Source organism: Bombina bombina, chromosome 7 (genome assembly GCF_027579735.1).
Source record: "Bombina bombina isolate aBomBom1 chromosome 7, aBomBom1.pri, whole genome shotgun sequence".
NCBI classification, from domain to species: Eukaryota; Metazoa; Chordata; class Amphibia; order Anura; family Bombinatoridae; genus Bombina; species Bombina bombina.
Genome location: NC_069505.1, coordinates 295013471 through 295029354, shown reverse-complemented (window position 1 = coordinate 295029354; position 15884 = coordinate 295013471). Strand labels below are relative to the sequence as shown.

Sequence of the window (15884 nt, the reverse complement as noted above, 5' to 3'; positions counted from 1 at the left end):
AAAGATAGAAGCGCACCTCCTCTAAGTGTAGCGTTTAATGACAAAAGATTAAAAGCGCAAATATAAATGCACTTACAAGATACATGAAAAATCAAAGCCTTTAAAAGTGTACAGCGATGCCGCTCGTCCCCCGATACCTCACTCCTTTAGTTCTACACGTTGGTCATCTAGTGAGTCTGATGCCGTGTGGCTGTGCGGGCAAGCGGTGAGTGCAGAACGTCAGTGGATCACGTCAGGTATCAACACACTGACCCACGCTCCTCCCAAACTCAACGCGTTTCCCCTGACTCGGTCGGACTTTTTCAAGAGGTGAATACAGACCCGGTTCCAGCTCTGTCTACAGCCTGCCACTAAGTAATAAAATAATAATTTTCCATTGTTCTCTCTAAGTATTGATCTTTGGTTTACTGACAAATATAAGATAAGGAAGCAAGTGTGTGTACACAAAGTGATAACATAATGAGATCTGATATTACCTGCAAGTTCAACCCATTGTAATAGGCTGTGGTTTAAAATTCATATGCACAAATAAACATGAAAATGCAGTTTCTCATACATTTCATACTCTGCAGCTGGTATAAGTCATTGAAAATACATTAAAGGAATACTAAACCCAAATTTTTTCTTTTGTAATTCAGATAGAGAATGAACTTTCTAATTTATTCCTATTATCATTTTTTCTTCATTCTCTTGCTATCTTTATTTGAAAAAGCAGAAATGTAAACTTAAGACCCGGCCCATTTTTGGTTCAGAACCTGGTTAGTGCTTGCTGATTGGTTTGCTACATTTAGCCGCCAATCAGCAAGAGCTACTCAGGTACTGAACAAAAAATGGTCCGGCTCTTAAGTTTACATTCCTGCTTTTTCAAATAAAGATAGCAAGAGAACAAAGAAAAAAATGATAATAGGAGTAAATTATAAAGTTGTTTAAAATTTCTGCTCTATCTGAATCACGAAAGAAAAAATTTGGGTTTAGTGTCCCTTTAATGGAAAAACAATTTTACAGTGTCCTGTTCAGTTCAGGAAAGTTTGGCCTCTTACCCTAAAATCCTAACACCTTGACCACACTCCCCTAACCCTAAGTAGTGGCTAATAGGAAGCTTGATGTAAATAAGCACCTGCTCTGTTCTAACCAATCATTTTGTAGCATGTAGCAGGGTTAGCCAAACCAATCTTTATGGCAAGACTACACAAAACTCTTGGGTGAGTGACAGCCACACAGATCTAAAAATTATGTAAAGTAAATTTCTGTTTATTGTTCATATACTGTTCGCTACAATGTATCCAATTCTCTGTTCCCTTCCATATTACAATAATATGGGTATTAAAAAATAATTTATAATAAGCCTTTCCCTCAAATATATACATTTTCTTTTTATAAAATTACATCTAAGAAAAACGTTTCTTGTTTATTACTAAAAGTTTGATATAAAGGTAAACCATTTTTATGTTTGCCCAATATTTTTCACACAATGTTATGTATGTAAGGAAATAGTGTATGAAAAAACGATTTCAGGCTCTATAATATGATCAGTATAACAGACAATTGCACACACTGATTTCTATACTACTCATTTACAGAAAACAAAACGTTACTCTTATGGGCGTGTCCTACAACCTGTCACTCACCCTGAACAAAATGCGGAAGCCATCCTCCGTAACCCATGGCAACCATCTTGTTTGCAGCCAGCCAGAGAACTTGCTCCCTGATGGCAGCCAGAGATCACACGGTACTGGGAGCCTCAAATTGTTGCTTGTTTGTGGGATACTAATAAGGCACAGAGGGGGGAATTACACACAGGAGCAGGGAAGGTAAGCTATATCCAGGTCTGCAATAAAACAGGTGTGATTATTTTAAATATTATATATAATACTGTGTATATATATATATATATATATATATATATATATTACAGTGGAATAAAGTATTTGCGCTTGTAATAAATAGTTTTATATACTTAATTTCTTAATACCATACAAACTGCAATAAAACTTAAGGGAAAAAACTACTTATACCTGGTGACTGTAATTATGTAAAATCAGCTTTACACCTCTTTGTAAGTAGTATATGTGCCTTGTATGGAGGAAATAATAATATATTTTAAACAGTATAAATGTCAATATAAAGATCAAGATCAGAAATGATAAGTATAATGTCTGTGTTTGTTAAAGCATGGAAAGCTGGCATTTTTTTTTTATAATTATATAGAATGACTGTAAAGCCTTAAAATATGCAACAAATGTGATGAACTTTACACATTCTGACTTATGCAAAACAAAGCTACATTTATAATAGTTAGTTTAGTTTATTACATTTCTACTAATGTTGTTGCTTTTGCAAACATGATGCATAGATAGATTCTGTTTTAAGTTTTGCCATTTTGGCACCAGTCTGTGGTTTAAAACTATAATTCATATTTCTTTAGAATGTCATGGAATGCACTGGTACTGGTAGGAAATAATGCAAATATATGTGAAACATTACTAATATATATCAATTTGTTTCTTTGTTGCATCTTAAAAGGGTCTTTATGGAAATATTTTTATTGTGTACTCTTTATGTTTCACACTGAACTGAATTTTTTTTTTTCGTGATTCAAAAAGAGCATGCAATTTTAAGCAACTTTCTAATTTACTCCTATTATCACATTTTCTTCATTCTCTTGGTATCTTTATTTGAAATGCAAGAATGTAAGTTTAGATGCCGGCCCATTTTTGGTGAACAACCTGGGTTATTCTTGCTGATTGGTGGATAAATTCATCCACCAATGAACAACTGCTTTCCAGGGTTCTGAACCAAACAAATAGCGTAGATGCATTCTTTTTCAAATAAAGATAACAAGAGAACAAAGAAAAATTGATAATAGGAGTAAATTAGAAAAGTTGCTTAAAATTACATGCTCTATCTGAATCATGAAAGAAAAAAATTGTGTTCAGTGTCTCTTCAATAAGAAAAAAAATTAAAATAAAAAAAGCCACTCAAAATTATATTATTCATTATTCCTTAAAGGGACAGTCAACACCAAAATTGTTATTGTTTAAAAAGATAGATAACGCCTTTACTACCCATTCCCCAGCTTTGCACAACCAACACAGTTATATTAATATACTTTATAACATTTAAACCTCTAAATTCCTGCCTGTTTCTAATCCACTACAGACAGCCTCTTATCACATGTTTTTTTATTTGCTTTTCACAACAGGAGACTGTTAGTTCATGTGAGTCATATAGATAACATTGTGCTCACGCCCATGGGTTCTAACAACACAGCACTAATTGGCTAAAATGCAAGTCAACAGATAATAAATAAAAAGTCATGTGATCAGGGGGCAGTCAGAGATGCTTAGATACAAGGTAATCACAGAGGTAAAAAGTATATTAAAGTGAAGGTAAAGTTTTACCTACTAGTAAACAGTAACAAAGTCTTCATAGTTCAAATATTAAGATTGCTAACTTTTTTTTACAATTCCTTATTTAATTGCCAAATAATATTGTGCGTTTTTAACATACCGTTATGTTAAAAACTCCTCCCCACATCCATTTCCTGATCTTAGTGACAGTGACGTATAGAGCGGTCCCACCCGCTCTATTACGTGTCTCAAAAGAGCGTTCAGGAGGATCCAAATGATCTGCGCATGCGCACAACATTGTCTACTAAGCAATGCGCATGCGGTAATCTTCTACAGCAAAAACCAAGGCTAAACGCCTGCGCATATCATCCCTTAGGGGGATGACGTAATTTGACGGCCGCCTAACGGCCAGGATTTCAATAGGCAGAAATAAAAACGTGACCTGCAGAGAAAAAAAAAAAAATTATGACGGGTTGAATTTTCTACTCAAAAGCAAGTAAGTTTACAGCTATAAAACTCACTTTATACTTAGAATTAGAAATAAATCATGAATTAAAGTACTATTTATTTTGGGTAAAAAGTATAATTAGCTAATGTAATCGGGAAAACTTTAACTTCACTTTAAATTGACACTGAACCCAAATTTTGTCTTTCATGATTGAGATAGAGCATGACATTTTAAGCAACTTTCTAATTTACTCCTATTATCAAATTTTCTTTATTCTCTTGGTATCTTTATTTGAAATGCAAGAATGTAAGTTTAGATGCCGGCCCATTTTTGGTGAACAACCTGGGTTGTCCTTGTTGATTGGTTGATAAATTTATCCACCAATAATTAAGTGCTGTCCAGAGTCTGAACCAAGAAAAAAAGCTTAGATGCCTTCTTTTTCAAATAAAGATAGCAAGAGAACGAAGACAATTTGATAATAGGAGTAAATTAGAAAGTTGCTTAAAATTGCATGCTCTATCTGAATCACGAAATAAAAAAATTGGGTTCAGTGTCCCTTTAATATAACAGTGTTGGTTATGTAAAACTGTGGAATGGGTAATACAGGGATTATCTGTCTTTTAAAACAATTACAATTCTGGTGTAGACTGTCTCTATTGTACCGTAAGCCATGTGGGTCAGAATCACTTTTAAAGGGATAGGAAAATCTAGGACACTTTTAAATTAAAGGGACACTGAACCCAAATTTTTTATTTCCTGATTCAGATAGAGCATGCAATTTTAAACAACTTTCTAATTTACTCCTATTATCAAATTTTCTTCATTCTGTTGGTATATTTATTTGAAAAGCAAGAATTTCAGTTTAGATGCCTGCCCATTTTTGGTGAACAACCTGGGTTGTCCTTGCTGATTGGACAGCACAATAAACAAGTGCTGTCCATGGTTCTAAACCAAAGATTTGCTGTCTCCTTAGCTTAGATGCCTTCTTTTTTTAAATAAAGATAGCAAGAGAACAACGAAAAATTGATAATAGGAGTAAATTAGAAAGTTGCTTAAAATTGCATGCTCTATCTGAATTATGAAGGAAAAATTTTAGGTTTAGTGTCTCTTTAACGTCTGTTATCAAATTTACTTTGTTCTCTTTGTATCCTTTGTTGCATGCATTTTTCTATTAGGGTAATAAGCGTTTTGAGTATTTTTACACAATCTTGGCACTTTAGTTTGTGAGAAAAAAAGAGCGAGATCTGCAGAGGGAAAAGATAATTTTCAGCTCCTCACATGGAATGCACATGTTCATCCTACTAGAAGAGTTGGTAAAACCTATTTCAAAGTGATAGTAAATCCTAGCTTTTGTGAAATGCTAGGATTTTCCATTGGAACAAATAAAGGGGGCTTTCAGTCATGAAGTATAAAATACTTCAAGCTGAAAGTTACTTTATTTGTTTGAAACGTTCTACGCACTGAGCTGTTCAGGCAGCCCACGGCAAAATGGTATTTTGCTGTGAGGTGACGTTTCCACCTCTTAGCAAATAGCCGTGCGCTCCAACTGGCGCCAAACCGGATAGCCCGCACTGCTATTGGTTAAAAGGTGGAAACGTCACCTCTTGGCAAAATACCGTTTTGCCATGTGCTGCCTGAGCAGCTCAGTGCGCGAACGCTTCAAACAATTAAAGGAACTTTCAGCATGAAGTATTTTATACTTCATGACTGAAAGTCCCCTTTATTTGTTCCACTGGTAAATCCTAGCGTTTCACAAACACTAGGATTTACCATGACTTTAAGGTAAAATGCACTAAAATCTCCTGATAGAAGAATTAATAGGGGATGCTCTCAAATATACAATACAAATTATGTTTAGTTTTTTTCCATTAAGCATCCATGCTCTTTAAAGGGACAGTAAATACATAATTGGACATTCATAATTCAGACAGAGCATACAATTTTATGAAGGATAGTTTTATATACAATTTTTTAACTTCTTAACCATTTAAAATATTTTCAAATGTGTTAGGCTTGAGCTTTGTACCATGTACACTAACACTTACCAGACGTGCATGATAAAGCTCTATAAAAGCCAGCAACATCACTGACCTATGAATGTGTCACAGTGTGTGAGTATACCTAATCTCCAATATGGCGGCTCTCAATAGGAAGATTTGGCGCTTCACCTGTTGACACCTCTAAAGGGTTAAAATGGGAGAATGGTTTTGAAGAGCGATAAAGGCATAGGAGAAAAATAATATAATGGTGAGTAGTAACCATTGTATTACAGTTGTACCCAGCAGTTTAATGTCAGCACCACCTCTGCACTAGGGTTGTGAGATATATATGCAACTACATCTTAAAGGGACAGTCTAGTCAAAATTAAACTTTCATGATTCTGATAAGGAATGTAATTTTAAACAACTTTACAATTTAATTTTATCATTAAATTTGCTTTGTTTTCTTGGTATTCTTTGTTCAAAGCTAAACCTAGGTAGGCTCATATGCTCTTATCATTTGACAGTTTTTCACAGCTAGACAGCGCTAGTTCATGTTCGCCATATAGATAACATTGTGCTCACTCCAGTGGACTTATTTATGAGTCAGCACTGATAGGCTAAAATGCAAGTCTGACAAAAGAACTGAGATAAGGGGCAGTCTGCAGAGGCTTAGATACAAGGTAATCACAGAGGTAAAAACCGATATTAATATAACAGTGTTGGTTATGCAAAACTGAGGAGTGGGTAATAAAGGGATTATCTATCTTTTTAAACAATAACAATTCTGGGTTTGACTGTCTTTTTAACTCCAAATGTGTTTTTGTTTTGTCTTGATGCTATTTTGTCTGGTTTTGATGTTATATTTCTACGTTTTAGATGGCATCTAGCATGACCTCCCATCCCCTAAAGAGGGACAGTTTAACTGTACGTCTGCCTCCTCTAACTCTTCCTGCTGGCTCCACTAACAACAGATCACCTAATAGCAAACTGCTGACATACAGAAGAGGCAAGGAACAACAGAGGTCTCTCAATGATATCATGTAAGCTGTCCATATTTTGTTTATTTACATATGTCATAGATATATCAAATTTTCTCTTAGGTATAATTAGCTGTGCAGCTTTTTTTCCCCCATAGATGTTCTAGTATGATGAGTAGCTAGAGATGTCCAATCGGACTGTCTGCTATACAAGCATACAAATAAATTATAGGACAAAATGGACGAAGAACGAATGATTGCTTGACTAAATCGATTTGTTCATTCCTACTGTTTGCCACCAAAAAAGGTGCAGAAATGGTTATGAAAGCAGAAAGGAGTTATATGAGTTTTTCGCTAATCATCTTCTTAGTTTTTAATGATGTACAGATGGTCTGACTATTCATGTGTCCATGTCCCCTGTCTAATCCTGTCATAGTATCCTAATGATTGATATTTAGCAACAGTAAGTCAGGTAGTAAATGCTGTTTTTAGTCATAAAATCTTGTCCAATGAAGCCTTAATCTGCCATATGGAGGTGGGAGACTAGAGGGTGCTCATCCATTTCCAACCACTTTGACTAAAAAGGTTCATATGCAAATCACAAAGTCAGGAGGTCCACAGAAGGGTAGATCACAATTCTTTAGAAAAGCTTATCAAATTATTTAACTACAAAAATCCCCATAGACTTCAAAGGTGAATTTTGTAGAAAATCATTAGTTAAACTTTTATAAAGGATTGTAACCCCTATATGTTCTATTGGCATTGAATGATCGGTTCTTTTAATCATTCAAACTTTATAATCTTAAGATTTTTGTTAGAATTAGTTGTAAATGTGTGATTCTCATTGGAAATAACTAACAAATCTGAAACCAATATTTTGACAAACCAAATGTTTTGAAAAATATCAAACAAATCTTTCGTAAAAAACATTTTTTGTCTGTGTACATGTCTTTTAGTTTCTTCTAAGATCAGGTTGAAAATCTTTAATATACTCCAACACATTTTGGAACAATTTTTAGTATTTATATGAAATGTAAACTTTATTTTTTTATTATTAAAACAAAAGTCTTCTTGAACAAAATTATTTATTAGGTGAACTAAATCACAGAATGTTAATAAAAATTGAGTACGATATAAACTAAGAAAAACACACTTTATAATTTGATATTTATTACAAAATTGGACATTTTTTATTGTATTTGCCACTTTCCCAATTATTATCCCCTTGCAATTATCTTTAAAAAAAAACTATTAAATCATACTAAAATGCAGTTATTTTATTCTGTTATTTTATCCTGCTCAGAGACAATTATTTTGAAAGGGACACTGAGCCCAAATGTTTTCTTTCATGATTTAGATAGAGCATGCAATTTTAAGCAACTTTCTAATGTACTCCTATTATCAATTTTTCTTTATTCTCTTGGTATCTTTATTTGAAAAAAAAAAACAGGAATGTAAGCTTACAAGCCGGCTTATCTTTGGTTAAGCACATGGGTAGTGCTTGCTGATTGGTGGCTAAATGTAGCCACCAATCATCAAACACTATCCAGGGTGCTGAACCAAAAATGGGCCGGCTCGTAACCTTTACATTCTTGCTTTTTCGAATAAAGATACCTAAAGAACAATTGTTAATAGGAGTAAATTGGAACGTTGCTTAAAATTGCTGCATGATCAGAATCATGAAAAAAAAAAATTTGGGTTCAGTGTCCCTATAAGGCTATTCATTGTCTAAACTTCAATTTGAACACGATTATTTGATATTTTACAACATTCTATTAAGAGACTTGGAGGTCCATGTACGAAGCAGCCTAAGCTGCACCGGAGCCCTTGCGGAGCAGGTTCGCACATGTGAGCCTGCTTCCCGCAATGTGGGAAGCAGCGGTCATTAGATTGGTCCTTCTTACACACTTCGCCATCTCTGAGGTGGTGAAGAGAAATCACCCAGAGCTTGCTTGCTCTTGGCGATTGACGGTCCCTTCTGTCGCACTTTACACAGAAAACAGATCCGCTGCTCATCTGCAGTGAAGGCGTGCGGACAACTTCTTAAGTTGAGAAGCTTGTGCACACACCAATTTATACATAGGGCCCAAAGCCTGGTCTCACAGTAAGATTAAAAGCAAACTATAACATTGTATGACCCCCTTTTAATCTATAGAAAAGTACGGAAAAAAAATGGAAATTAAAATCAGTCTTTATTTGCTTCCCATTCCAAAATGAACACATTTAAATTTATATTTCTTTCATTGATTTGTGTTAGTGAAGCCAAACAGATGTGGCTTATATAATATTTGTACAATTTGCTTTTCTCTGTTTGTAATTCATAAAACACATATAGAATGGATTAAAGGGACAGTGTACTTACACCAATTGTCATATAACTGCATATAATAGACACTACTATAAAGAAGAATATGCAGAGATACTGATATTAAGATTCAATATAAAACCTTTGAAAAACTTAGAAGCTCCCAGTTGAACGCTGGGTACACATATATATTTATATTGATGTTGTGCCTTATAATAACATTGTTTTAATGACATCCAATAGAATCAACCAGGCTTTACAAGCTTATGAAAAAACAATGGAAGAGAAGATGAAACGAGTACCCACCCCCCCAGAACCTCAATTTCCTTCAACTGTAAGATTGATTTATTTTTGTATATTTTTAATTTGTTTGCTTTGTTTTTGTCTTGTCAATATACTTATGTTAAAGCGGCAATATACACTTTGATTTTAATATAACATTTTTATTATGTTTAGTAAAATACTTGGTAATATACTCTCATTATTTATATTGTCCTCTTTTCCTCTGGTTTAACTGTGAAAAGTGTGGTCATTCCAATCTCTGTTAAAAGGGGAATTGCAGAGTCTAGATTTAAAGGGACCCAATACTAGGCTGACCATATTGCCGCTTTAAGAAGGAACACATATGAAAAATACATATGTCAGGGTTCTTATACAAAACATTTCTTTAAACAGCCCTGACATATGTATTTTTCATATGTGTCCCTTTTTAAAGCGGCAATATTGTCAGCCTACGCCAATACTCATATGCTAAATCACTTAAAAGTGATGCAGCAAAACTGTAAAAGGCTAATAGAAAAATATCACCTGAACATCTCTATGTAAAAAGGAAGATATTTTACCTCACAATTTCCTCAGCTCAGCAGAGTAAGTTCTGTGTAAAAAGTTATAATTCAGCTGCTCCCAGCTGCAGGTAAAAAAAAATATAAAAAAATGAAGAAATGAACAGCAGCCAATCAGAATCAACAGTGCTGATGTCATGAACTCTTTTACTGTGATCTCATGAGATTTGACTTAAATCTCATGAGATTTCATAGTAAACTTCCTTAAACTGAATAGGGAAATAATATGAGTGTGCAACAAGCTCACTCCCTTGCCTGTCCTGGGACAGACATACTGATTTGCTGCTTAGAAGTCCTTTACAATGGGATGTGGCTACTGAGGAACTTTTGAAGTAAAATAACTTTCTTTTTTACATAGAGATGTTCAGGTGATATTTTCTAGTCAGCTTTTTACAGCTATGCTGCATCACTTTCAAGTGTTTCAACATTTGGGTATCATGGCCCTTTAAAGTCCTTTACAATGGGATGTGATTACTTTGGACTTTTTGAGGTAAAATATCTTCCTTTTTTACATAGAGATGTTCAGGTGATATTTTCTTGTCAGCTTTTTACAGCTATACTGCATCACTTTCGATGCTTTAACATTTGGGTATCATGTCCCTTTAACACTACTATATTCCAATCAGTCATTGTTTGCACACTCTAGTTTAACTGTCCCTATGCAATTTTTGGAAAGACAACAGTTTTCAGAATTAAATTGCAGGACAATTGTATAAAATAAATAATACAAATATCTGCAAAGTTATTTTACTGTCCTTTTAATTCCTCCACACAATAGGCTAGATTACAAGTGAGGTGCAAACGGTTTTGCGCAAGTGATATTGTCTTTTCGCAAGCATTTTTAATTGTGCTGATATTACAAGTTTAGCGAAATAAGAGCACTGATTGGCTAAAATGCAAGTCTGACAAAATAACTGAAATAAGGGGGCAGTTTGCAGAGGCTTAGATACAAGGTAATCACAGAGGTAAAAAGAATATTAATATAACAGTGTTGGATATGCTGGGGAATGGGTATTAAAGGGATTATCTATCTTTTTAAACAATAACAATTCTTGAGTATACTGTCCCTTTAAATTATAGCTTAATTGATCTTTTGAGTTACTGTTTATTAAAAATAATAAATATAAACATGTCTCAACCTACATACTTGGCTTGCAAGTTATGATTCTCACACAGTTGTTTTTTTTTTGCAACAAGGCATCAATTTATTGTATGATCACTGCTATATCTTGATCTGGTAATGCTTTGTATCCTCAATCTCTTTGTCAATGTATAAAAACCTCAATAACAATTTTGGTTTAAAAAAAATAAAATAATAATAAATATATATTTTTAAATTGTCTTATTCAGTTATTGTATTTTATTTTTAAATTGTCTCTTGTTTCTTATGACAGATGAACAGTGAGCAGAGAAAACTCAGAGTGAGTACCGTGGGATATAGTTTTATAAAACAATTCTACTGCTGAATGTTCTGTAGTCTCTTATTTTTCTTATATTTTAGAATATATTCTTTTTTTACACTTGGATTTTAGTGCACATTTAATATAGCCTGGAAAATGTTATCATTTTGTTTTTCAGATGAATTACTTATTTATGAAGAAATGCGTTGAGAGTACACCAGTTGTTCCCATTCAGAAGCATTGGTTAAACTCAATACTTTCTCTCATACACCCAGCTTTGAAGCAGGGGAAGGGCAACCAGGAGATTATTAGAGAACTTCTTGATGAGGTTTCAAAAGACTTTGAAAAAAGCATGAAAAAATTTCTTGGTGAGTCTGACTGTTTAATGTAACCAACAGAAAATATATGGTGTGTTTATTTGGGGTGTAAGTAGTGGTGGCGCACCTGGGTCAGATGAGGGGCATTATTAATGTGACAGGAATGAAATAGGGCACTTTATGGAAAATGGTTTGAGTTTATGTACTGTATAGGTTAAAGGGACATTAAAGTCATAATGAAAGGGACATTAAATTTCATGGGTGTCGCCATTTTTTAATCTAGGTTTCACTGCAGGTGTTTAAAGGAGAGTTGCTGCACATTTGCAAACCTGTAAGCACTGGAATACGGTGAAAGTTAGATTTCAACATGGCAGCAGTCAAGACTAGAGGGAAATGGGGAATAACTGCAATGCTATATTTATACAGAGAGGGGAGAGAAATAGAAAGAGAGGGGGAGAGACAAAAAGAGATAGGAAAGAGTTAAAGAGAGGGGGGAGAGAGAGCAAAAGAGAGGGGAGAGAGACAGAGCACAAGAGAGGGGGGAGAGAGAGCAAAAGAGAGGGGGAGAAAGAGATCAAAAGAGAGGGGGGAGAGAGAGAGCAAAACAGAGGGATGGAGAGAGAGCGCAAAAAAAAAGGAGTAACAGAGCAAAAGAGAGGGGGAGAGAGAGAGCGCAAAAGAGAGGGGGGAGAGAGAGCCCAAAAGAGAGAGGAGGGAGAGAGCGCAAAAGAGAGAGGAGGGAGAGAGCACAAAAGAGAGGGGGAGAGAGAGAGCAAGGGGTGGGACCGCTGTACTGCAAAAAATAGCCCGCGTGAACAGGCTTTAGGACTATTTGTAATATAAAGTGTTTAATTATATGCAGTTAAAGGGACAAAAAAACAACATTTACAAATCTAAATAATTTTTTTATTGAGGTTTACACAAATGTATCGACTAATTTTCCTAGAGTGTTATACAGATTTGTTTGACAATTATATCCATTATCAATAAACTCCAAAAAGTGTGATAAAACACAGCCAAAATGTCATACAAAAAGCTTCTCACTTGGATATAGCCTATACCTTCAAACAACTATTGCATCTATATAATGTAAACTAAATATTATTAATAAGAATTATAAAATTTCCTTTGTTCTCTTGGTGATCACAGGAGCAGCAATGCACTACTGGGAACTAGCTGGTTATTGGTGACAGCACATATATGCCTCTTTTAATTGGCTCACCCGATATGTTTAGCTAGCTCCCAGTAGTGCATTGCTGCTCCTTGTACAAAGGATACTAAGAGAAACGCGCAATTTATATATATATACACGTGTGTGTGTGTATGTGTGTGTATATATATATATATATATATATATTGGTCCAGGATCATGCACTCACTGCCAGCATTTATTCCACTTGTCCGGGTGTCTCCTCCAAAACAAATTCATAGAAAGACTTCAAATATGAGGGCACTCACAGGATTTGATTCAAAAAAGCTTATTTCTCCTGTTAAGTGTAGTCAGTCCACGGGTCATCATTACTTCTGGGATATTAACTCCTCCCCAACAGGAAGTGCAAGAGGATCACCCAAGCAGAGCTGCTATATAGCTCCTCCCCTCTACGTCACACCCAGTCATTCTCTTGCACCCAACTAATAGATAGGATGTGTGAGAGGACTGTGGTGATTATACTTAGTTTTTATATCTTCAATCAAAAGTTTGTTATTTTAAAACAGCACCGGAGTGTGTTGTTCCTTCTCAGGTAGAATTTGAAGAAGAATCTACCTGAGTTTTTGGATGATTTTAGCCGGCGTAGCTAAGATTCATTTTGCTGTTCTCGGCCATTCTGAGGAGTGAGGTAAACTTCAGATCAGGGGACAGCGGGCAGGTTCACCTGCAAAGAGGTATGTTGCAGTATATTATTTTCTGAGGAATGGAATTGACTGAGAAAATACTGCCAATACCGATATAATGTAAGTTCAGCCTTAAATGCAGTAGTAGCAACTGGTATCAGGCTGTTATGTAAATATGTTTACACTTCAGTATTCTGGGGAATGGCACTTCACTGGGATAATACTATATGCATATAACTTTTAGCCTAACTTGCAGTGGGAACGTCTAGCAGCAGGCTGTTTAATGACATTTCATATTATTTGATTTTAAACGTTTTGCTGGCATGTTAAATCGTTTAATTATCTGAGGTACTGGGTGAAAAATTGTTTTGGGCACTGTTTTTCCACTTGGCTGTCGTTTATTTTAATTTAAGACAGTTTACTGAACTTCCCTCACTGCTGTGTGTGAGGGGGAGGGGCCTATTTTGGCGCTTTTGCTACGCATCAGAAATTCAGTCACAAGTCTGTTTCTCTCCCTGCATGATCCGGATCGTCTCTACAGAGCTCAAGGGTCTTCAAAAATTATTTTGAGGGAGGTAATCACTCACAGCAGACCTGTGAGATTGTCCTTTGACTGTGATAAAAAACGTTTATATTTTGTACATTTTTTTCTGCTATTAAGGGTTAGTTATCCATTGCTAATGGGGGCAATCCTTTGCTAAATTTATGCCTTTACCGGGAAAAATTTGGTTTTTATAATTTCTCCGGTTCATTGTTATTCAACTGTCATAGTTTTTTTCTGTGCTTCTTAAAGGCACAGTGCGTTTTTCATATTACTTGTAAATTGAGTTGAAAAGTATTTCCAAGCTTGCTAGTTTAATTGCTAGTTTGTTAAACATGTCTGACTCAGAGGAATATCTCTGTGCTATATGTGCAAAAGCCAAGGTGGAGCCCAATAGAAATTTATGTACTAATTGCATTGATGCTACTTTAAATAAAAGTCAATCTGTACAAATTGAACAGCATTCACCAAACAACGAGGGGGAAGTTATGCCGACTAACTTGCCTCACGTGTCAGTACCTGCATCTCCCGCTCGGGAGGTGCGTGATATTGTAACGCCGAGTACTTCAGGGCGGCCATTACAAATCACACTACAGGACATGGCTAATGTTATGACTGAAGTTTTGTCTAAATTACCAGAACTTAGAGGTAAGCGAGATCACTCTGGGGTGAGAACAGAGTGCGCTGATAATAATAGGGCCATGTCAGATACTGCGTCACAATTTGCAGAACATGAGGACGGAGAGCTTCAATCTGCAGGTGACGGATCTGATCCAAATAGAGTGGATTCAGACATTTCAAATTTTAAGTTTAAACTAGAAAACCTCCGTGTACTGCTAGGGGAGGTATTAGCGGCTCTGAATGATTGTAACACCATTGCAATCCCAGAGAAATTATGTAGGCTGGATAGATACTATGCAGTACCAGCGAGTACTGACGTATTTCCTATACCTAAGAGCCTTACAGAGATAATTACTAAGGAGTGGGATAGGCCCGGTGTACCCTTTTCCCCCCCTCCTGTATTTAGAAAAATGTTTCCAATAGACGCCACCACACGGGACTTATGGCAGATGGTCCCTAAGGTGGAGGGAGCGGTTTCTACTCTGGCTAAGCGTACCACTATCCCGGTGGAGGATAGCTGTGCCTTTTCAGATCCAATGGATAAAAAATTAGAGGGTTACCTTAAGAAAATGTTTGTTCAACAAGGTTTTATATTGCAACCCCTTGCATGTATTGCGTCTGTCACGGCTGCGGTCGCATTTTGGTCCGAGTCTCTGGAAGAGACTCTTGACTCAATAACTATAGATGAGATTTCAAATAAGCTTAAAACCCTTAAGCTAGCTAATTCATTTATTTCAGATGCCGTAGTACATTTAACTAAACTTACGGCTAAGAATTCCGGATTCGCCATTCAGGCACGTAGAGCACTGTGGCTAAAATCCTGGTCAGCTGATGTTACTTCTAAATCTAAATTACTTAACATACCTTTCAAAGGGCAGACCTTATTCGGGCCCGGTTTGAAAGAAATTATCGCTGACATTACAGGAGGTAAAGGCCATGCCCTGCCTCAAGACAGAGCCAAACCTAGGGCTAGACAGTCTAATTTTCGTGCCTTTCGTAACTTCAAGGCAGGAGCAGCATCAACTTCCTCTGCACCAAAACAGGAAGGAGCTGTTGCTCGCTACAGACAAGGCTGGAAACCTAACCAGTCCTGGAACAAGGGCAAGCAGGCCAGAAAACGGATCTAGTGGGGGGCAGACTTTCTCTCTTCGCCCCGGCTTGGGCAAGAGATGTCCAGGATCCCTGGGCGTTAGAGATCATATCTCAGGGATATCTTCTGGACTTCAAAATCTCTCCCACAAAAGGGAGATTTCATCTTGTAGCTCTTC

At 35.9% G+C, this 15884-nt stretch overlaps 1 protein-coding gene across 1 annotated transcript in view; it reads left to right on the top strand.

Moving 5' to 3' along the window:
• The first annotated feature begins 6668 nt into the window (after nucleotides 1-6668).
• The window catches only part of DNAH12 (dynein axonemal heavy chain 12), a 300387-nt gene continuing 291171 nt past the window's right edge, over nucleotides 6669-15884 (top strand). Inside the window, exons 1-4 of the mRNA XM_053689370.1 lie at nucleotides 6669-6820; nucleotides 9306-9396; nucleotides 11299-11325; nucleotides 11483-11672. Coding sequence (XP_053545345.1) covers nucleotides 6669-6820; nucleotides 9306-9396; nucleotides 11299-11325; nucleotides 11483-11672 — 460 coding nt within the window. The remainder of the gene's footprint in view (nucleotides 6821-9305; nucleotides 9397-11298; nucleotides 11326-11482; nucleotides 11673-15884) is intronic.